At 39.3% G+C, this 22,425-nt stretch overlaps 1 protein-coding gene across 14 annotated transcripts in view; it reads left to right on the forward strand.

Moving 5' to 3' along the window:
* Positions 1 to 22,425, forward strand: part of SNCAIP (synuclein alpha interacting protein) — a 152,702-nt gene that overhangs the window by 96,354 nt on the left and 33,923 nt on the right. For 11 of the 14 annotated variants that reach the window (XM_055386543.2, XM_055386536.2, XM_055386540.2 and 8 more), the window contains 2 exons: positions 15,189 to 16,057; positions 17,670 to 17,849. The exons of the other annotated variants lie outside the window; for them this stretch is intronic. In XM_055386543.2, the coding sequence (XP_055242518.2) occupies positions 15,189 to 16,057; positions 17,670 to 17,849 (1,049 nt within the window). The remainder of the gene's footprint in view (positions 1 to 15,188; positions 16,058 to 17,669; positions 17,850 to 22,425) is intronic. 14 annotated transcript variants of the gene reach the window in all.

The raw sequence follows: 22,425 nt of genomic DNA on the forward strand, positions 1-22,425 counted from the left end.
TTCATTTTTGCAACTATTGTATACATTTATTTAAAAGTGAAAAATATAAGAGTTACACACAAATAAAAAGTTTTCTAAAAGGCAAAAAAGAAAAAAAATAGGTAGTCCAAAGCCAATCAGATCTTTGAAGGTAATCCTCCTCATCCCAACCACAGGGTCATGTAGCCTGTACTTCATCAATTTAGCAACAGGGAGAGCACAATCTCACAAGGCAGCACATCCATAAAGGTTAATGCTTTACCTGCCCAAAGTCAGTGTTCATTGAATTTCCACTCATTGATCCTGGTTCTTCCTTTGGAACCACAGAAAAGGACAGTCCCTCCTGGCCAAGAGTGCCACTAGGTGTGTGGAGACAGCAGTCACTCTTGGGCCTGTCTTCTCCAGATGAACATTTCCTTCCTCAGTTCTGAGTGTGTGCTGCTCATTCTTTTCACTCTCCTGTGGATACAGTACAGTTACCAGCATCCCTCTTAAAGTGGAGTGCCCAGAACCAAACCAGAGGTTCCTCCACATGTGGTCTGCTCGGAAACCTGTCAGCCCCACAGAACACTCCCCTGGGTTTCCCACATATCTTTTCTGCTTTCCCAAGTAGGGCCGTCCATTCTGCCTGCTTCCTGAGTGTCCTCAGAGGAGCTGGAGTGTAAAAGAGCCGTGTTTGTGGCCCTTGGAAGCCCCTCTGTGAGACACTCAGCCTAGGGCTCACCTCACTTCATCCCTGCGGCTTTAGTGGTGGACTCCAAGAATGGAAAATGGCAATGTTGTCAGAGGCCTGGAAGTCATCTCCTTGCACCTTCCACTGGCTCAGCAATGCCCACAAATCCTCCTTAGGAGTGCCCTTTCTTTAGCTAGAAGCTTTGATTCCTGTTGAAGTCTATGTTTTCCCCCAATAGGAATAATATTTTAAACTATTCTCCATCAATTACACTGCAGTAGGACTGTTTCAAATTTTTGTGAGAAAAGTGGTTTAGAAAGAAAGGAAGTGCAAGGGAATTGGAGATGCCACAAGGTGGGAAGGAAGCAAAAAACTAGGAGTGGGAAGCCTGAGAATGAACTGCCTGTGCATGGAGATGCACAGGTGCTATTGAGGTTTCTGAGTTGTTTCATAAGCCAGCAGTGTACCAGGCATTGTGCCAGGCCTCTGTAAGCAGCATATTTATCCTCAAAACAATTATCAGAGGGAGAAGCATTACTGTGCCTATTTTATTGATGAGGAAACTGAGGCTCACAGAGGGTAAATAATGTGCACAAAGTTCTAGAGCTAGCAAGTGGATGTGAAACTTGCTCTACAGTCTCCAGACCCCCTGTGGGTAAGCTGACTCAATTGAGGAGTAATTTATTCCAGAGAACCATGTGTAGCAACTAGTTTGGGGCAAGGATTAGCAGAAAGGAAGTTATGTGTAAAAAAAAAAATGCACCTAAAAAAGGAAGTTATTTGTGGAACTTTTGCACACATTCTCTGCTTAATATCTGCTACTCATGTGGGAAAAGAGGACAGCACAAGGCAGTGAATGTTAATTCTTCTCTATGGTTTTCTCCAAATGAGGACAAAAAATACATTATGGTGACATATGGTGTTCAAATCAAAACGTATTCAGTTTCATTGATTTAGAGTTTTTAAAAATTAATTGGGCATTCAAATACACATTTATTTCAATTCATGCTGCTTTAAATGTGATTCTTTCAAAATCTGTATCTGCTAAACTCATTGTATAATTTTCTTATGAAAGAAGGCAGATAAATATTAATACTGCTTCACATCTGAAAATTTAGATGTGCTGGATTTAGAAAGTTCAGTTATGTAAAAGTAATAAATGACCCTGTAATGTGTCTGAGAATGGATTCTGAAAAAAAATTTATACCTAAATAATATAAAGTGTTACTTGTATGACAATGAGTAAAGGAAACAGTACTTTTAAAACTTGGTGTCTGGCATTAAAGTCATGTAGGTTGTACATTTAAAAGCATTGCAAATTCGCTATATTTTTGAACCCTGTGCATGCAAATTTTGTGACAAACCCTAAACCTACAAAGATAAAATATGTGATGTTCTAAGATTAAAGGGATTTAAGCCAGCACCTAAAATAATAAGTTGACATGAAATTTGTCCTGTAGATGCTGTTATGACATAGTTGGTAATGCTAAATATATAAACCTCCTGTTTTCAATATTTGTTAAGGTTTAATGCTAAAAGCTTGAAAGTGAAGGTTGGTATGGCAGTTTGAATTGAAAAGCTTGGTGATTAATCCATTTCACAGGATGTAATGTAAACTGGACTCTAAAGAGCAGGGAAACACATTTTCTAAGATCTCAATCAAGAAAATGAACACTTCAACCTGATGCAGCAAGAAACCTAGCATTTATGACAAAGAAATGTTTCTTTAACTAGAGTAAAAATTTACAGATAAGACATCAAGATGAGATTGTTTATCAAATAAAACAATTATTTTTATTGTTTAACAAAATATAATTATAAAGGTGATATGATCCATTATTTTTAAAGAACTTAACCTTGCCACCAAAACAAAATTACTGCACTTCTTTTGAGTATTTTTTCCCCTGAGGCATATTTGTACGTATGGTTGTAATCACAATATGAGGACAATTTTTGCTGCTTTTTCTGTTGCTCCAGAATGTGCATGGCTGTCATTTTGGATGGACCACAGAACTTACCCATGAAAGCCGAGCTGCCCCCTCTGTGGAAAAGGAGAGATCATCTCTACCTTTAACCCCTGTAACTTATTAACACTTCATTTATGTTTCTGAGAGGAAAGATGTAGGTCAATGTTCATAAAGATGGGGGCAGGGGGTGAGAGAAAAGTTAAAATAAAATTCTGGTGGTATTGAAAATAATAAAAGGGGCTGGGTATGGTGGATCACACCTGTAATCCCGGCACTTTGGGAGACCGAGGCAGGTGGATCATTTGAGGTCAGAAGTTCAAGACCAGCCTGGCCAACATGGTGAAACCCTGTCTCCACTAAAAACACAAAAATTGGCTGGTGGTAGTGGCACACCTCTGTAATCCCCGGTACTCAGGAGGCTGAGGCAGGAAAATTGCTTGAGCCTGGGAAGCGGAAGTTGCGGTAAGCCAAGATCGTGCCACTGCACTCCAGCCTGGGTGACAGCGAGATTCCATCTCAAAAAAAAAACAAACAAAAAAAGAAAATAATTAAAAGGGCTGAAGGTAGCAGAGCTTAAACACATCGCATCTTTGCCCCTTTTTCTCTTGACTGGAACATTTCTTTTCTTTGCTTAACCATAAATGTTAAGTGGCACAGCAAACTGATTTTCTACAAGGTTCACAGCAGTGGAATTAAGAAAGGAACAAGACAGTATTTGAGGGAAAGAAAACTTAGGGGTAGAAACTCACAGTCTTCTCTCCTGTGTTTTGGTTTATTTTTACTGGACTCAAAGAAACATATCTTCCACTCCCCAAATTGGTAAGTAAAGAAACCGCCTGTTGGTAGAAATGAGTTAAAGGAAATCTGCAGTAAAAAAGGATGAAAAATGGGAAGTCCAGAGAGGGACATCCTTTAGGCAGGGAGGGAAAGAACTGAAGCATAGGGACAAGGACAAATGGATACACGGCCAAGTCCCTTTGACTTTGTCTGGCTTTGCCGTGACTTCCTTCTCACAAGTCCCCATCCTGTCACAGCAATAGCAGTTTCCCCCATCCCATCTTCCCATACTTTTTAAAGGCAAAAGTATGAGTGTGTGTTGAGGGACATTTCTAGTTTAGGAACTTCTGTCATAGCATCTCTGACAGCACCCCAGTTCTTCCTGAAAGCATACCCTTTTGCTTTTGTCTCTCAATATTAAATGGGCTCTATCTTCCTATTTCAGATCACCCCTTTTTATCCACATATCTCCTTTGCTCTGACTCTTCCCTCAAAAAAAAGAAGTCATAAAGTAAACACAAGTAATAGAAACAAAATCCTAGAATCTCATAGTTGACGGGTCCTCTTGCATAAGTCCTGACCCTTCTGTGGCATTTGCTTTTCAAATGGCCCTTGCATCTCACCGTATGATCCAGGACTCACCCCAGCACCGTAAGCGTCAGCATCACCCAGGAGGTTGTGAGAAATGCAGACTCTCACAATCAAAATCTGCGTTTTAACAAGCTCAATCCCCAGGGTATTCATTTATGCACATTCAAGTTTGAGAAGCACTGACCTCGGCCACCTAGATACCAGCCCATTGTTTTTAGTGAGGCACAGTGATCTTTTCAAAAATGCAAGTCTTATCATGCCACTCCCTGCTCAAAACCAGGCAATGGTTTCCCAGGATGGTTCTCAAGATATGCAGTGGGAAACTCTCTCATGTGGTCTTCAAGGCCAGAGTGATCTTCTCTTGGACCAGCAGGCTTCCTCGCACGCCTCCTGCCTGCCAGTCACGTCAAGGAGCCTCCTTCAGTTCTTCAAATGTGCAGTGTTCCTTCACATGGGATATTATTCCTTTTCTCCCTCCACCTTCAAGATCACCTCCTTAGGTGATCACCTCCATCCTAAAAAACAAACAAACCACCTCTAGAATCTCCCATCCTGTTTCTCTGCTCCTCCTTGCCAACCCTCCATTTAGAGCCAAGCTGCTTTAAAAAGTCATGGGAAACTCCCTCCCCTGTCCCCAGCTTCCTATTTACCTTAAACATCCCTAGTATAATTTCCATCTCTCTAGGGAAGGTCACGGCTTCCATGCTGTCAAATGCACTGACACTTTGCTATTCTCCTCTTTCTTGACCTGTCAGCATTAGTTGAGACAATAGTCCCCTCCTTTCTGGAAACAGTCACCTCTCTTGGCTTTGTGAGACCACCTCTCTCCTCATTTTTCTCCTAACACTCTGACATCCTCTTAGTCTTCCTTTGCAACTCCTCCTCCTTCTCAATTTGACCTTTCAATAGTCAAATGGGACTAAATATTTAATAGGACCCTCCCTCTGCCCTCTCAGCCTCTCAGTTGGTCTCTCATACATGCTTACAGCTTCAAACACCATCTACACGCTGCTGTGAATCCCCGCCATACTCCAGCCTCCTATTTAATGGCCCACTCAATGTGTACATTAGATGTCTCGTGGAATTCTAAAGAGAAATTCTTGAATTCCCCTGCCTGACGTGTTCCTCCTCAGACTCTCTCCTCAGTGAACTGCACTCTGCTGATTGAAACATCTCATCAGGGGCTGAAGCCAGATTTCTTGCTTTCCCTGATGTCCCACATCAATTCATCACCAGGTCTTGAGTCTCTGTGCTCAAAGTATTTCCCCATGCTATAAACTAAATGTTTGCGTCCCTCCAGAATTTGTGTGTTGAAACCTAACTCTCAAGATGATGGTATTTGGAGGTGGGATCTTTGGAGAAGTGATTAGGTCAAGAGGATGGAGCCCTCATAAATGGAATTAGTGTCTTACCAAAGCAGCTGCTGAGAGCTCCCTCTCCCCTTCTGCCATCTGAAGACAATACTTCTCTGTAAAACCCCTCAGAAATACCCTATTTCAGTTAAAATAAAAAACAAACTCTTTGTTATGGCCAATAAAATCCCCAAATGGGTTGGTCCCTGATGACATCCCCCAGCTTCAACTTTGCTTGCTTTGACTCTGACCCACTCGGATCTAGCAATAACAGCTACAGAACCTGCCAGATTCTCTCTGCTTTAGAAACTTGCACATGTGCTTCCTTCTACCTACTCAGATCTTCATAAAATTATCTTTCCTCTTATATTATCTCCCAGTTTCTCACATAATTGGCTTCTGCTCATCCTCCAGATCTTAGCTTAAATGTCACCTCCTGGATGAGGTTCTCATCTGTTTTCTATTCCAGTCCCCTCCTTATTTCTTCAAAGCAGTTTACATTTAGTAATTTTTTTTTTATTTATCTGTGTACTTGCATCATTGTCTGAGCAGGATTATGTCTATTTTATTCACTCCTGCACCCCTAGTGACATGTGCATAGAGACGTTCAATATATATTTGTTGAATGAATGAACTGTATGAGAGTACCATAGCATTCTGCCAATTACCAGTTGCTTTAACACTCTGACCATGCTTTGTATTCCTGCTTTTCTTGCTAAGTTAAAAAAAAGAAAAAAGAAAATAAAAGGATCACCACCCTTAGCCAGTTGAAGGAATTAGCAGCTGTAAGAACAGATTATCAGTGATAAAATGACTAAATTTAGGTAATGCTGCTAAAAATAAAGAGGAAGAAAACCCTTCCACTCAACTGTTTTTAAGAAAGGTTGGGGGATTTTTTTGTATTTTTTTTATAGACAGGGTCTCACTCTTTTGCCGCAGCTGAAGTGAATTGGTACAATCATAGCTCACCACAGCCTCCAACTCCTGGACTCAAGCAGTCCTCCTGCTTCAGCTTCCCTAGTAGATGAAACTACAGGAGCAAGCCACCATGCCTGGCTAATTTTTTAATTCTTTGTAGAGATGAGGATCTCAGTGTTACTCAGGCTGGTCTCAAATTTCTGGCTTTAGGCAGTCTTCCTGCCTCAACCCCCCAAAGCACTGAGATTACAGGTCTGAGCCAGTGCACCCAGCCAAGAAAAGTCATTAAAAATTATTTTTCCTTTTTTTTTTTTTTTTTGAGACAGTCTTGCTCTGTTGCCCAGGCTGGAGTGCAATGGCACAATCTCAGCTCACTGCAACCTCCATCTCCCAAGTTCAAGCGATTCTCCTGCCTCAGCCTCCTGAGTAGCTGGGATTACAGGCATGCACCACCATGCCTGGCTAATTTTTGTATGTTTAATAGAGATGGGGTTTCACCATGTTGGCCAGGCTGGTCATGAACTCCTGACCTCAAGTGATCCGCCCACCTTAGCCTCCAAAGTGCTGGGATTACTAGCGTGAGCCACCTTGCCCAGCCATAAATTACTTTTCTGACTTTGCTCCCACACAGAAGGTTCCTAGTAAATGGTTACCAAAATTTAGACAGACAACACAGCGTTGGATTTAGGTTAGAGTGAATCCAAAATGAGTACAACCACTGATTTCTGGGATTCCATTGCATATAGGTGACCCAAATAGAGAAAAATGTGAATTATATCTTTAGGGAATAATTTAATTTCAATAAGGCAGTCCTCCAGGGTTATGGGAAGAAAGTTAGAGTCAGAGAACCTTGGTCCTAGTTGAGAAGTCAGCATGCTATGTCATTTTCCACATTATACTTAAAATTCTCTGAGTTCTCATTTATTTCCAAGTAAGAATACATAAGAACTGCCTTTCCATCCTCCAGAGTTGTGGAAATCTCTAATGAAATCATACACTTGCCTTGTACTCAGAAACATAAAAAGCCTTAACACAAATGTATCGGCAATTTTAAAGTATTAAGTGGAGGACATTTTAGGAAAATTCCAAATAAGAAATATTGCTTTGTGGAATTCTTAAAATACATTTAAATCTTTCTTTCACTCTTTATAGTATACTTGTGAAGTGTATGGTGACCTGCACCTGAAGACGGAGGTGCAGCAGCTCTGCCATCATTAATCCCAGGGCGAGCCACTTTCCGCTGTTCCTCCCACTTTGTTTGCCACTGCACCTGCCTGTTCTTTCTCCAGTCTTGTAGCTGAGAGTTCAGACCATGGTAGGAGCCTGCATGGGCAGACCCACAGACCTGCCAAGAGCAAGAGTAGGCTGCAGGCCAGCACTGGGTCTTCCATTTCTCCTCCCCTTAAAGTGTGTCCTTCTTAAAATAAGACCAGTTTTCACAGACTCACCACTTTGTTTCTTGTGGAAAATAGAATGCATTTAAGTTTTAGCAACAATAAAACAAGAAGGGAACACTCTTATACCCTAAAGACATACCCCATTTTCTTTGTTGTCTTGGTGTCTAAAGCTAATTTTCTAATGTGGACACATAGTCCATATTTAGAAGTAAAATCAGCAGGCATTTTGGAAGTTGTCAGTTGGAAATGGAGAGAAGAGGGTAGGGATTTTTCAGCCTGTGCTGTCAGCCTCCTGTTCTCTCTTACCAAGGAGCAGTAACTCAGAGTCCTTTGTCCTTGACGGTAGATCAGCCCTGTAAAACATCGCCACCTTCAGTTAAAATGTGTGTGTGCTGCACGGCCAGAAGCCATACTGAGCCTGCTCACAGCTCTGCCCTGTTCCAGAGCATCTCAAATGGTGAGCCTTTCACTGTCCCTTGAAATGTATCTCTCCCTACATTTCCTCAAGAAAGGGAGGGAAAGAAGGAAAGGAAACCTGGTAAATGGACCTGGAATGAACACAAAACTTAATCCACTCCCGAGGTTTTGCTAGTGTCAAAGTGAAGGTCAGCATACTTTATAGATGACACAATAATGCGAAGACCACATAACTTTCTTCACCCCACCAATTGCTGTTCTATGGAAACTGTACTTTTGAAGTCCAAAGGTTTAAAGTTGTCAAAATATTGAGTCTGATTTGGTGATGGAATATGCCTCTTTGGTGAAGTATCTTTTCTATCCAGGGTAGTAGGGCTTGAGTATTTCAATGAGTTGTCACAAAAACAAAGAAATGGGTGCAAATGGGGTGCAAAGTTATGTGAGCAGGTCTTGACAATTCTGGGCAGAGCTGGGAATAATAAAACATGAATCGGACACATTCAACGACAGCTGCTTGATATCAGTAGCCACTTAAAGACAGAAAGTTTAGAACCCAAATCAATGACGCTTTCCCCACAGTGTTTTAATGCCCTAATGTGGATAGATCGTTGGCTGGCATTTCTATAATAAACAAGCCTTCTGTCCTCCTTCCTCAGCCTCACATTACCCTTACTAGAGGGTCTGTAGCATCAATGAAAAGGATGAGCAAGCAGCCAGAAGGGAGCATCCCAGAAACACTCATTCCTCACACACACTTTTGCTCTTCCCAAGACAGTGCCCCATCACAGTTCTCCAAATCCAGAGTTGACTCAGCCTTAACTTTGATCAGGTCATGGTCTCATCTCTCAGGACAGCACAGAAGAGCACCCAGCAAGTCGTCCTCACTCAGACTCCATGCCTTCTTCCTACTGTCAGAACATGGGATAAGCCACCTGTCATCACTTCTTACAGAGCCTGAGGTGTCTGCAGTAAGTGGGTGCAGTACAGACTTCACCTTACATAGGACTAACCAAACTCCTGACTCTAGCATTAATACTCCCAATCATTCATAATGCCCCTCCTTTTGCTGTGAAAATGGAAGGAAATGGAATGTTGGAGAACTTCAAAAGTATGTCCTTGAAGGCGCCTAGGTTTCCAGTAGCTATGGATGTGAGGTATATTGTTGTGTACATTTGAAGGCAATTATAGCTAAAGCTGACCCCTTTTTTCCTCATGGAAAATAAAATCCATTTAACTTTTAATGAAAAACAGTAGGGGAACACTACTTTATCCTAAATCATACCCCTTTTCTTTCTATTCTTGATGTCTCAAGCTAATTTTCTAATATGGACACATAACTTTCTATTTAGAGGTAAAATAAATAGGCATTTTGGGAGCCAGCATTGACGTTTGGTCCTGAAAATTGAATCCACTGTTGCAACAGCAAACTGTCCATTATCTTCCTAAGAAAATACTAATTTATCAGTCTTAGGAGCCAAAGAGTTGCTCTGTGTCAGCAATCAGCATAGCCTCATAATTATAAATTTGTGAGGATCTGGTGAAAGACATAGATCCAGAGAAATTATAGTGTTTCATAGTGAGTCATTCAGAATAAAGAGCTCTGTTATTTGTAGACATTCCATACAGTCATAGAAATTTAGGGGTGGATCGGGTTTTAGCAATCTTATAGTCTAACCCCTTCATTTTACAGATGAGGAAACTGAGGAATGTTTTGTAGGAAATAGATGAAAGTGTTTTAATATGCAGCACATCTTGTCTAAACATTTTCAAGAGCTTACTAACACTATCTTTGAAATATTTGGCACAATTAGTGTGCCCGAAATGTGGCAAGGTGACTTCATTGTGTCAGAATTCATATTTATTTACTATACTTTTCTTCTTTGGTTTTGGCATCTTCCTTCCCTCCTTCCTCCTTCCTCCTTCCTTCCTTCCCTCCTTTCTTCCTTCCGTTCTTCCTTTCTACCTTCCCCCTTCCTCCTTACCTCCCCACCTCCCCTTTTATTCATTCATCCATTCATTGAAAGATTAAGTCATTGGTCCCCAGTATCTTCAAGGCACTCTGCTAGACAAAGGGCTGGTTATACACACAAGTTGGTTCTCAGGCTATCTTTGCCCTTGAGGGGTTCTCAGGAGGGAAGGTGAAACAGGTATATGAGTGAATAGTTGTAACAGAATTTCAAAAATGCCCAACTCTAGGTATGTGCAGGTATTATCAGGGCACTGGGAAGCAAGGAGCAATTATTCCCTAGGAGAGTCACAGGAACTGCACAAAGGAGGTAACCCCTGAGTGTAATCTTGTGAGATGAGCCTGACTCTCAGGCAGAGAAGACAGCCAAGAGCATTGTAGGAAAGTAAGAATAAGCTTAAATGCAGGGAGAGTATGGTATATCCAGAAAGGATGAATTTAGCAGTGGAACTGCAGGGAAAAATTAGTGATTTGGGAATCATGAGTGCTGAGATGATAAGGTAAATTAGAAAACAAATACAAGAGCTGCTACATACCATGCTAAAGAATTTAGCTGTTATCCTGGAAGCCAAAGTTTCACAAACCTAGTAATTTAAGTATCATTTCCACAACATGTTTTATATCCCAAGTCTACCTCTGTTATTTTTGCTTTACCTGTATTGAACCTGTACTATGTTTATTTAATATATTTTTCTAAAACACCTGACTTTCAAACATATTTGTTTTTAAAGGAAACTTCATGTCACTATGGTTGTAAATAGAAAGCCATGGTCACTTGCAATAAATTCAAGGTCATCATTAAAATGAATGTGATAAATTGAACATAAAACATTCCTTTCATTATTTGCTTATGAACGTCTCTGAGCCTGAGGCCTGAGGTCTCATTTTTCAAATAGGGAATTGTAAGTTTTGGAAAGGAGTTAAATTCATTCTAGCACCAAAATGAGTCTCCTTATATTAATTAGTAAGAAAAAAGAGAATTTGGAAGGCCAATAGCATTCTCACTCTGTAAATCAGGGGTATTTAGCATGGTTCCCGTGTGCCTCTTAGATATTGCAGGGATATGCACCCACATATGGGGAAATATTGTTTAGTATAGGGCTACCTGAAATATTTGAGTGGATTTTGGGTGACAAAGTCAGACTTACTGAAGAAGGTTAACTCAGGACTGAAAAAAGAGACCAGGGGAAGCCAGGAAAACCTTGCAGAGACTGTGGGAGAGGATCCCAGTGTGGTCCAGCCAGTTTAGTGATGATGAAGAGGGCCCAGATTTCAGAGGGATTGAGGATAAGGACACAGCAGGACTTGGTGCCTGAGCGATGAAGAGCAGGGGTCAAGGAAAGAGAAGAGTCAAGGATGCCTTGGAGATAGATTGCTTAGGAGACTGCATAAGTGTTCATGTCACCATGTAGGCCATGATCACAAGGGATATGTTTTGGGAAGGGGAGTAGCATCTGGATGTGTTAGGGGAAAAGGGGAAGGGGAGGGAGTGGGCAAGGGTGGAGAGAGATGAGGCATTTGGATCAGACCAGGCCACCTATCAGGAATCCTTGCACATTCTAAGACTGCACCACATGTTTGTTCAATCAATAGATGGGTGTGGACAGTCAGCAGGCAAATACTTTGCTAAAGCTAAGTGGCATTCCAAGTGTCAGCTAGATCCGAAGAGATAATTGTGGCCTATGCATCAGCAGCAAATACATGTCTGTTTACTTACTGACCATTTTAGAAAATCTGTGGTGTAATCATATAGGCAGGTTTAAGGCTTATTAGGCATGTTTACTTCTGTAAGATGTTAAAAATGAGCCCATTCAACCAAAAAGTCATTATGAATCTACTTATGTAAAGCAATTTTCTGGGTTCTTTAAGGGATAGAGAGATAAATTAGACACAGACTCTGCTCTCATGGAACTTGTACAAATCTAAAATAGATAAAATTTGGGGGGATTTAAATTTTGCTGACATATAAAGAATTTATTCATAATTTCCAAAAAGCAAATTTAGCCTCAACATTTTTCTAGTAACAAAATAAGTCTAAACTTTGTTTCCATGTATGGTAAGAAATTTATTATTATATTGCAATAAAATAAAAGTATGAGTGAAATTTTTGATAGATTTAAATAATTGCAAGTGAAAATCTTACTAGTCATTAATAGCGCCTCTTCTGTGTTATTCTTAAAATACATGATTATAGAGCTTAGCAGCAGTAAAGGAATTGAATTTTGTCTTTTGTATATAGCACAAAGTTGCCCTTCTTCCCATCCAGGTGTATGATATAGCAATAAATTGGAGACTTTTAATGAAAACCTGTGAAATAATCCATTTTTCATTACTGGGATGTCTTTTCTTGGCAATCAAGACATAGACGAGAAAACACAGATCTCACTCACAGCCTCAAAAAGAGCCATAGGTTTGAAGAAGGAGAGGGACAACAAGCCAAAATGTTGGCACTCCTTCTTCAGTTTCTAGATCCTTCTGTGAAAAGACGTGTTTTCGTAAGACCCAGACAGAATTCATTTCCATAGAGCGTTTTTAATGGCTCCTGTCAGAACAAAACAGCTGGGAAACATATGGTATCCATTTCCCTGTATCACTTGGAAAAAATTTCACATGTAAATAAAGCCAACATAAAAGAGTAGCCCTTTGAACCTACGACCTTATATAATACATAAATATATTGGTACAATGCACTCGTTGTATTGACCTACTAAGTTATGTGGCTTTAAAATTTTTTATTACATTCTGAGATGCACATTTTCTAGAGCTTCCAAAGAAATCAAGGTAATTGGCAAAATATTACCAAATATACTCAGTAATAAGAGTGTATCTCAGAAATGTCTATGAGTATATATATATATATATATATATATATATATTTTCCATTTTATTTAAAGCCTTGCAGAAAGTTGATGAATAAAATTAAAGGCATATTTGCATCTTATAAACTCTATGTCCACTATCTGCTGTTTTAATTAAATAAGTAACCATGTGTTCTTGAAGAGAGAAGACTTGGCAGAAATTTCTGGCAGACATTAATTTTTCATGGCTTTATATTTTTAGAGAGAAAAGGTCATATAAGATAGAAAACTTTTAAATTTATGAGACCAACTGTAATTAGTCTTTGCCTTTGCATATTTACATTTCATAAATAACTTTAGCAAATTGAGCTCTTACTGGTGATTATCACTCCACTGAGTTTATTAACAGGATTTTGTCCCCTGTGAAATTAAACTGTAAATCCCTCAGAAGGATGCACTTTGTGCATTTTAGAAGATTTAATGTGTTGTGCAAAGTGAGATTCAAATTCACATACTAGCATTTGTTAATTGTCTGATCTATGCCAAGCACTGTGTACAACTGAGAACTAAAGCCAGCAAAAGGGAAGAAAAGCAGCAGCCTAAGACCATCTAGATACCTTCCTTCCCTTCTGGAACATTCTCTTCTACATTACTTATTGGAGAGAATCCAGCCCTCCTTCCACAGCTCATAGTATTCTCTTCTTAGATTCTAAAATGTCAGAGCCAGAAAGGTCTGAGAAGTGGACTGCATAGTGCAGACCCTTGGAAACCTCATGCAACATTGTGGTCAATTTCAGGGAAAGAACTCACTGATAGTTATATAGCATTCAGGCTCAGAGCACTCACTCTCATCCCCTTAGCTTGGTTCCAGAACTTCTCTGAATCCTTTTAGAACATATCCCAGCAGGAAGAAGAATGACCAGTAGCTTAAATTTAGGGAACTTTAATAATGTATGTTCCACTTTCACCCTAAGAATCAGTCATAGCCAGAGGCTATGGCAGAAGTTATAGATGTGAGTATACACCCATCTCATGTTCTTTTTTTCTTTGGTTGTTCCCAGTAGCAAAGAACACACACATACACATGCTTCCCACTTGTTTCAGAAGAGAAGCGGTAAATGGAAAGTCTCTAGTTGTAGGGCATGCCCCCTGAAATCTCATCCTTTGATGGGGGATGATAGGAACTACATGGCAGGGAACTAGGAACCCATAAATCAGTGGCCTGCAAGTTTCCAAGGGTACTGGGTCATCTTTTATCTAGCAGTGGAGTGGCCCAGGGAGGAAGCAGTATAATCATATCTGAGGAGACTGTTGTTGCTCCATCTGCTTGCCCCAAGAGAAGGCACCAGGCAGCCTCTCATAACCAGGAGAGATGGTTCTTATCTTTCACCTCCAGGTGTGTCTGGCTGTTTCACTTTCTGCTCTATCGCAACCAGACACTTACTCAAATGCAAACCAACACAACATCTTTATCCAAACTTTGCACAGAAATTAGGAAAAAAAAAAAAAAAACACTCTGCCTGACCCATTTTCTTTTCAGAACTTTCTTCTCCTGTTTGTTTCCAGTCTTCTCAACAATGGAGGGCAGTATTGAATCCTAAAGAACATGTTCTGTTGTAAAGTGTTAGTGCATTCTGTCACTGTGTCATATGTCAGAAAGCACCATGAAATGCTGCTGCATGATAGTTGACCAGGGTACTTTGACCAAGGTGGGGTTAACTCAACTATGTCTTCTCTCCCACAGTCCTTTCAACTCCTGAGCACTGCATTCCTTCCTATTCTTTCCCTAATCCACTTAATGGCACACCTAGGGAGTCACTCAGGAGGTCATAGTTTGAATTTGCTCAATATTAAATAATTTGCCACTTCTTTTCATGGGACTTCTTGTGCATTAGGGGTGTATGTGGACATGCACGCTAATGTGTGTGCATGTGTGCATATGTCCCTTTTCTCCCTAAATCAGTTTGGAAGTTTATTTAACACTGAAGATCTTATTCTCTAATCTTGTTTTTCAGGGTAGTGACAAATATAAAAATATTGCCAGGGAGGTAGATCTATTCAGGGAATAAACCTAAATACCTATCTGGATTTGCTTCCTTAGCTGTTTACCTTTACTATTATTATTACTTTAATTAATTTTGAGTCACTGTGTTATAACCTTCTTTGATCATTCACTGTTTTCCAATGGTAAGTATGATTTTTTTTGTTCTATCGATGTGCACTCTCTCTAAGTCATCCTCACACACAGAGCCTTAATTTGAACATAATGTGAATGAACCACGTCTACCTGCATAGCCAAGATGTGTTCAGCATTCCAAATTAATAGCTTTCTATTTTAATTTTTTAAAAACAGTTTCTAGCTCTAGCTGGAATTGTGGCATCTCAACTCTTATTACAAACACGCAAAAGCCCACAGGAATCGCTGATGTGTACAGTAAGTTCCGCCCAGTGAAGCGGGTTTCGCCACTGAAACATCAGCCAGAGACTCTGGAGAACAATGAAAGTGATGACCAAAAGAACCAGAAAGTGGTTGAGTACCAGAAAGGGGGTGAGTCTGACCTGGGCCCCCAGCCTCAGGAGCTTGGCCCTGGAGATGGAGTGGGCGGCCCAGCAGGTAAGAGCTCTGAGCCCAGCACATCGCTGGGTGAACTGGAGCACTACGACCTCGACATGGATGAGATTCTGGATGTGCCTTATATTAAATCCAGTCAGCAGCTTGCCTCTTTTACCAAGGTGACTTCAGAAAAAAGAATTCTGGGCTTATGCACAACCATCAATGGCCTTTCTGGCAAAGCCTGCTCTACAGGAAGTTCTGAGAGCTCATCATCCAACATGGCACCATTTTGTGTTCTTTCTCCTGTGAAAAGCCCTCACTTGAGAAAAGCATCAGCTGTCATCCACGACCAGCACAAGCTGTCCACTGAAGAAACCGAGATCTCACCTCCTCTGGTTAAATGTGGCTCTGCATATGAGCCTGAAAACCAGAGTAAAGACTTCCTAAACAAGACATTTAGTGATCCTCATGGTCAAAAAGTTGAGAAGACAACACCAGACTGCCAGCTCAGGGCCTTCCACCTACAGTCCTCAGCAGCAGAATCCAAACCAGAAGAGCAGGTCAGTGGCCTAAACCGGACCAGCCAAGGCCCAGAAGAAAGGAGTGAGTATCTGAAAAAAGTGAAAAGCATCTTGAACATTGTTAAAGAAGGACAGATCTCTCTCCTGGTAAGTATAATCTAGTTCAGTATACATGTCAATAGACTGGAGACTCCTTTTTAATCAACTGCATTCGTTAGTAACAGAACGATGCTGCATTTATTTTGGTTTTTACTTAATCTTTACTTGTAGCTTTAGTTGGGAGATGTGACCTTTTGAGTTTTAAAATAAGAAGTTATGAAGTTAATACAGGGAAAACAAATAGCTATAGAGGGAGTGTTATTTCATTTTAACTTTGCATGGATTCAACTGAAGACTCTTAATCTCAAAGAGAGCCCGGCACTTTCTTTAACTTGAATCTCAATGTCTTTCTTTTTGCTTTTCAAATGGTTCCCAGTGCTCTCACGCAGCTATTTGTGGGGATGTCAATTCTTGGCTGATGGTGGACCTGCCAGACATGTAAACAGAGGGTCTTCTGTTTTGTCCTGATCATTATTCAGAAGAATTGGACCAGGTTGTTTGAAAAGCATTTGTAGATAGAAGCTTACCCAAGGGCTTCATTGCCCTCTGACCCAGGTGGAGTTTTTACTTACTTCCAGCTCTGCATGTCTAGGGAGCATGAAGAAGCTTTTCCAAAGACTCTAGACACAGAGTAACACGATGTAAGAAAAGTCTGTTCTGCTTTGGCTTAGAGAGAGCTAAACTTAAATAGCACTCCATCTGCCTACATTGTTCTTTTCTGGCTTCCAGACTTGGATCAAACAGTAGCAAGCCTGGGCTCATACTATGATGCTAATTAAAGTCTCATTCAAGAAAATCATCACATCTTGGCAATGTGATTCTACTTAGTATAAAGCCATGCATACTTAAGTTCAATGTACTTGCTCTATTATCACAAATACTATTGTGATAGGGTAATATAATTGAATAATTTTATGAAATAAAGTAGTATTTTTTCTCCTGAAAATGTCTTTTCCATTTTCCTGGCTCTTCCCCCTAATTCTCTTTGGTTCATTCCTTTATTTTGTCCTTCTCATGTTTTCATGTTTCCCAAATGCTAAAAACACCTCTCAGTTCACCCAACAATCTCTATCAATGAGTTCATAGTCAAGGGACAAAAACTTCACTAGAGATGAGAAACCAAAGCCATGTAGCCTCCAGATACCCCCAGGAGTTTGTTTGACGACAGTGTCTAGAGGTACCTATGAGAGCACTAGTAGCAGCAGTCATCATGTAGTTTGCCATAGCCAGTTCTCTACAATTCAAGGCAAAATAAACAGGTAGAGACAAATAGCTCATTCATTCAACAAACATAGAACAGGGAATAAAACCCAGCCCCAGCCCTCAAGGACTTCACAATCAAGTAGGGGAGACAGACAGGGAACCTGACAATTACTGTAAATGTCATTATAGTTCTTTAGAAAGCCAACTTGAAGCCTCCACACCTCATTGGCCCTAGCCCTGTTGCCATGTCTCGTATGAAGATCTGTCTCTTGAGAACTCATGTTCTAAAGCATATTGTAACAAAGAATAATAGCAAGAAACTGATTTATTAGATCCTCAAGGCTGCCACCAGAGCTTCTATAAGCTCATTTCTTCTTTCCAGTGCCCAGAGAAAAACTCCTACAGGGTCTTGCTCTGATTTATTGACTTGGGTTTTCTAATCTTACTATTTATACAGCCACACCTAGCTGCAGACAATCTAGACAAAATTCACGACGAAAATGGAAACAATCTATTACATATTGCGGCGTCACAGGGACACGCAGAGTGTCTACAGCACCTCACTTCTTTGATGGGAGAAGACTGCCTCAATGAGCGCAACACTGAGAAGTTGACTCCAGCAGGCCTGGCCATTAAGGTGACTGGTTGGGGGCTGGAACCTCCACAGCTAGAAGCTGGATTTCTATTTTTTAAGATTCCTTGTGAGCTAAAGTGTTGGAAGGGAGAGAAGAGAGTGATTTGTCAAGCAAAGAGCAAATGAACATATTGCATTTAAGAGAGTAATCATTTCAGTCACTGCTTTGAGATTTTGAGACTTAATTCCCAGTTTTTGTCAATCTGCTACTAAAGAGAAAGGAAAATGATATGTTGTGGTTCTAACAACTTTTGTTATTCATAGGGATTGCAATTAAGCTTCTTAACCACACCTGGATCTATCAAAGACTTTCATTTCTTCCTAATAAGACGATAATGAGCAAGACGAATGTGGGGAAGGTGTGTTTTAAGGATGCTAGCACTCAGGAGTATTTCAGATCACAAAGTGGGCGCTTAACGGATCACATCTGAAGTTTGAGTGTCTTCAGTATCAAGAATTTTTTAGAGTATCAGTGCCGAATTTGAGTTTAGCTCTTGCAGAGCACAGTACACTATCAAAAACTACACAAATTAATGTCGACTGGGATAGAGTTAAAACCTAGAAACTGTGAGACAAGAAAACATGGACTTTTATAGCACTGCAGCAAGTGCCTCTGCAAAATATAGTACATCACTAGAAGATTAGCTATTCAACTAAAATTACCTAAAAGATCTTTGGCAAATAAATGTAGAATCCAATCATATTTATTAAAAAGCCAGAAGTGACATTCAGGGAAATATAATACATCTTGTATTTTTGCATATGTGCTTTGCTTTACATAATAGTTGTGTCTTCTAAAAGCTGAATAATCATAATTTTTATAAATTTAATTATATTGAAATTGGTGAGGGGAATTTGTTAGAGAAACCTACATGTGAATTCACTAAAGAACATTACATTTAAAAAACCATTAACTGCTGTTCTACCTTAATATATTTTTTATGCAAACCTGATTTTTTTGTATTTTTAATTTGATGATTCAGCAAAGTTTTATACATTAAAAAATAATTTCCATTTTATTTAATTTTGCTCAGTTAAGCAAAGTAATTAATAAGGTATACTTCAAATCTAGCATAGAAGATAATTTTTTAAATAAAATAAATCTATGACCCTGGTGGGTATTATTTTGCTTTGGTTGTAAGTGATATGATGTCGAATTAAGAAGTAAACTTCAGGCAGCTATCATGAAGAAAGATAAATAGAACTAAACTACAGGCAGCTATCATGAAGAAAGATAAGTCAAATGTAAAGTCGAGATTTAATATAGTTGAGCTTAACAAAGTGTACCAAGTTTACCAGGTACTGCGTTTGGTAGCTGGCAATACAAATTTGTATAAGTCATAGTCCCTACTCTTAAGGAGCTAATATTATTGCTAGTGGATAAGACTGGTAAGTTATCAGTAACACAAGTATAGGATGGCAAATTTGGGATATAGCCCTGTGACAGAGTTCTGTAGACATCAATGAGCATGTGTCAGTGATAAATATTCTTGCAGTGCTAATGAGTGTTAAGATTTGCCTTGCTGTTTTAGTGTTTATAAAATACAGTTCTCATTAGTCTTCCTAATGGTAGATTATTTATATAGGTAGAAGAAAATACTTTTTTTTAATTTGTATGCCCTAGGGCTTGTTTTGATAGATTAAAAATCTCTGAGTAGAAGGTACATAAGAAACTTAGTGGTTGTTACGCCAATCTTCAGCATAAACACCTTCTATGATATCCATATTAAGTTTCAATTCATTCTTATATTCCTGCAGTCAACATAAGATTGCCATCATACCATCAGTGTGCAAACTTAAACAGCAGTGGTTTTTTTTTTCATTTTAATGAAAAAGATTTCAAACCCATAAGACTCAAAAACTTTTACAAGTTTGAGGTCTCAGGCTTTTCATACTTAACTTCCAGAAAATGATTTGAATGTTCTATTCCTTTATTCTAGAATTTACAAAAGCAGTAAATACAAATATTTTATAACAAGTGCCTCCCTCTTTAGAAATCTGTCCTGACACATATTTTGTCTCAGTCCATTCAGTGTATTTTGATGAACATTGATGACATTGAGAGAGTCCTAAAGAGTCACCATTTTGTTTTAGGACCTTGTTTTGAATACCAGTAACCAACTAGTGGTGTTTCACCTCATTAAACACAGTTTTGAGGGCCCTGCTGTCATGGAAAGACAAAGTTGGTACAAATGGACAGAAGTTGCTAAGATAATATGACTTGGCTAACAGGAAGCAGAGTCAGGGATAAGGTATCAAATAGAAAGATTTACCTGGGAACGGGCTTTGAAGTCATATCAGGACTTAAGAACATCTCCCTCACTATTAAACTCCTGGAATGGAACGTAATAAATTCTGCCACTTACATGCAGAATTTATTGACCACTTCTGGGATACCCAAGAGTACATACTGTGGGAGTTCAGGGTATTATTGAGTTTTCTTTAGAAATGATTAAGCAAAGTAATTGGAAAGAAATATTTCTAAAAGGTGAGAGCAGTCTGTTTTCTAAAACAGGACAGAAGAAGTAATTATTTTAAGACTTAAACAGTCTAGGAATGAAATAATCTTAATTCCCTTTTCACTTCTCATTCAGTCCTTTTGATTAAGCCAAAAAGCAAAGTGTCCATCTGGATATAACGTGACTTCAAACACATAATCTTACTGATACCCCCTTGCTGTATGTTAAATACAGCAAGTGGCCCCAGGCCCATAGACTTTGGCAGGCAAAAATCTCCTGCTAGAATTTTTTGTTTGTTTGTTTTCTTAGTATTTATATTTATGGCAAGTAATACTGGTTTCAAACTCACAATAGTGATATAATATTTCCTTCTGCCTTTCTAACAGTATTTTGTTTATTTTAAGTGTTGCCTCCTTGAATAACTAGAACTAACAGACATCTAATAGAACACTACCCAACAACAGCAGAAAACATATTCTTGTCAAGTACACATGAAACATTCTCCAGGATAGACCAAATGTTAGGCTATGAAACAAGTCTCAATAAGTTTTTTTTTTTTACCTTTTATTTTTATTTATTTATTTATTTATTTATTTATTTATTTATTTATTTATTATACTTTAAGTTCTAGGGTACATGTGCACAACATGCAGGTTTGTTACACATGTATACATGTGCCGTGTTGGTTTGCTGCACCCATTAACTCGTCATTTACATTAGGTATTTCTCCTAATGCTATCCCTTCCCCATCCCCCCACCCCATGACAGGCCCCAGTGTGTGATGTTCCCCGCCTGTGTCCAAGTGTTCTCATTGTTCAATTCCCACCTATATGTGAGAACATGCGGTGTTTGGTTTTCTGTCCTTGCGATAGTTTGCTCAGAATGATGGTTTCCAGCTTCATCCATGCCACTACAAAGGATATAAACTCATCCTTTTTTATGGAAGTCTTAATAAGTTTTAAAGGATCAAAATGCAAAGTTATGTCCTTCGATCATAATAGAATGCAATTAGAAATCAATAACAAAAGGAAATTTGGGATGTTCATAAATATGTAGAATTACATGTCGAAATAAATCAACGTGTTAAGAAATCACAAGGAAAATTAGGAAATATTTATAGATGAACGAAAATGAAAATACAACATACCAACACTTACAAGATGAAACTAAAGCAGCACTTAGAGGGAGATTTGTAGCTGTAAATGCCTCTATTAAAAGAGAAGGAGAGGCAAGTGGGAAGGAGAAAGACTTCGAATTAATAGCCTAATTTTCCACCCTAGAAAACTAGAAAAAGAAGAGCAGACTAAATCCAAAGCAAGCAGAAGGAAGGAAATAATAAAAATTAGAGTAAAAAGAAATAAAATAAAAAATAGAAAAATAATAGAGGACGTCAATAAAACAGCATTTAGTTCTATGAAAATATTTTTAAAAAGTAATGAATGCCTAATTTAGGTAAACTGACCAAAAAAAAAAAAAAAGAGAGAAGACCTACATTACTAAAATCAGAAATCAGAAATGTTGCCTCACATTTCTGTGTTCTGTGTAAATGCCAGTTTGCTTAAACCGTCTTGCCTAGTAAATGATCAATATGGTTGCTATTCCTTTCTTCATTTAGCGGGAATGAAGCACATTGTATTTGTGTGTTAGTGGTTTTTCGTTTTTAATCCTGGTAGGAAACATTTGGCATGCTCCAATTGCGAAATTTAAGGAAAGTCTGTAATTAAGGGATTATATATAAAAGGATGGTTGAGGGTAAGGGGGTTCGTAAAGGAAAGTGCAGTACCCTGGGGTGTTTATTTAACAGCCAGGACATGGTTACCTCCCCAAAGCTGGGAAAGGGAAAGGAGTGGTTATAAGAACTTGAGATAGAAAGGACTGAGTACAAAGGACTGGCTTACTTTTGGGCTTTTTAAGGGACTCAGATGGCCAATGGCAACCCCATAGAGAGGGCCTCAAACTCACTCTCCTTTCCTGATCTGCCACTGTCTCCATCAGCCAGATCCAGCCAGAGGAGCAGGGAGCCAACTCATTCAGAACAACCTCCTAGAGCAAATACCTCAGGAGAATAGAATCTGCATGTGAATAGTTGGGAGTTCCATTATCCAAATGGAATAAAATGA

Source organism: Gorilla gorilla, chromosome 4 (genome assembly GCF_029281585.2).
Source record: "Gorilla gorilla gorilla isolate KB3781 chromosome 4, NHGRI_mGorGor1-v2.1_pri, whole genome shotgun sequence".
NCBI lineage: Eukaryota > Metazoa > Chordata > Mammalia > Primates > Hominidae > Gorilla > Gorilla gorilla.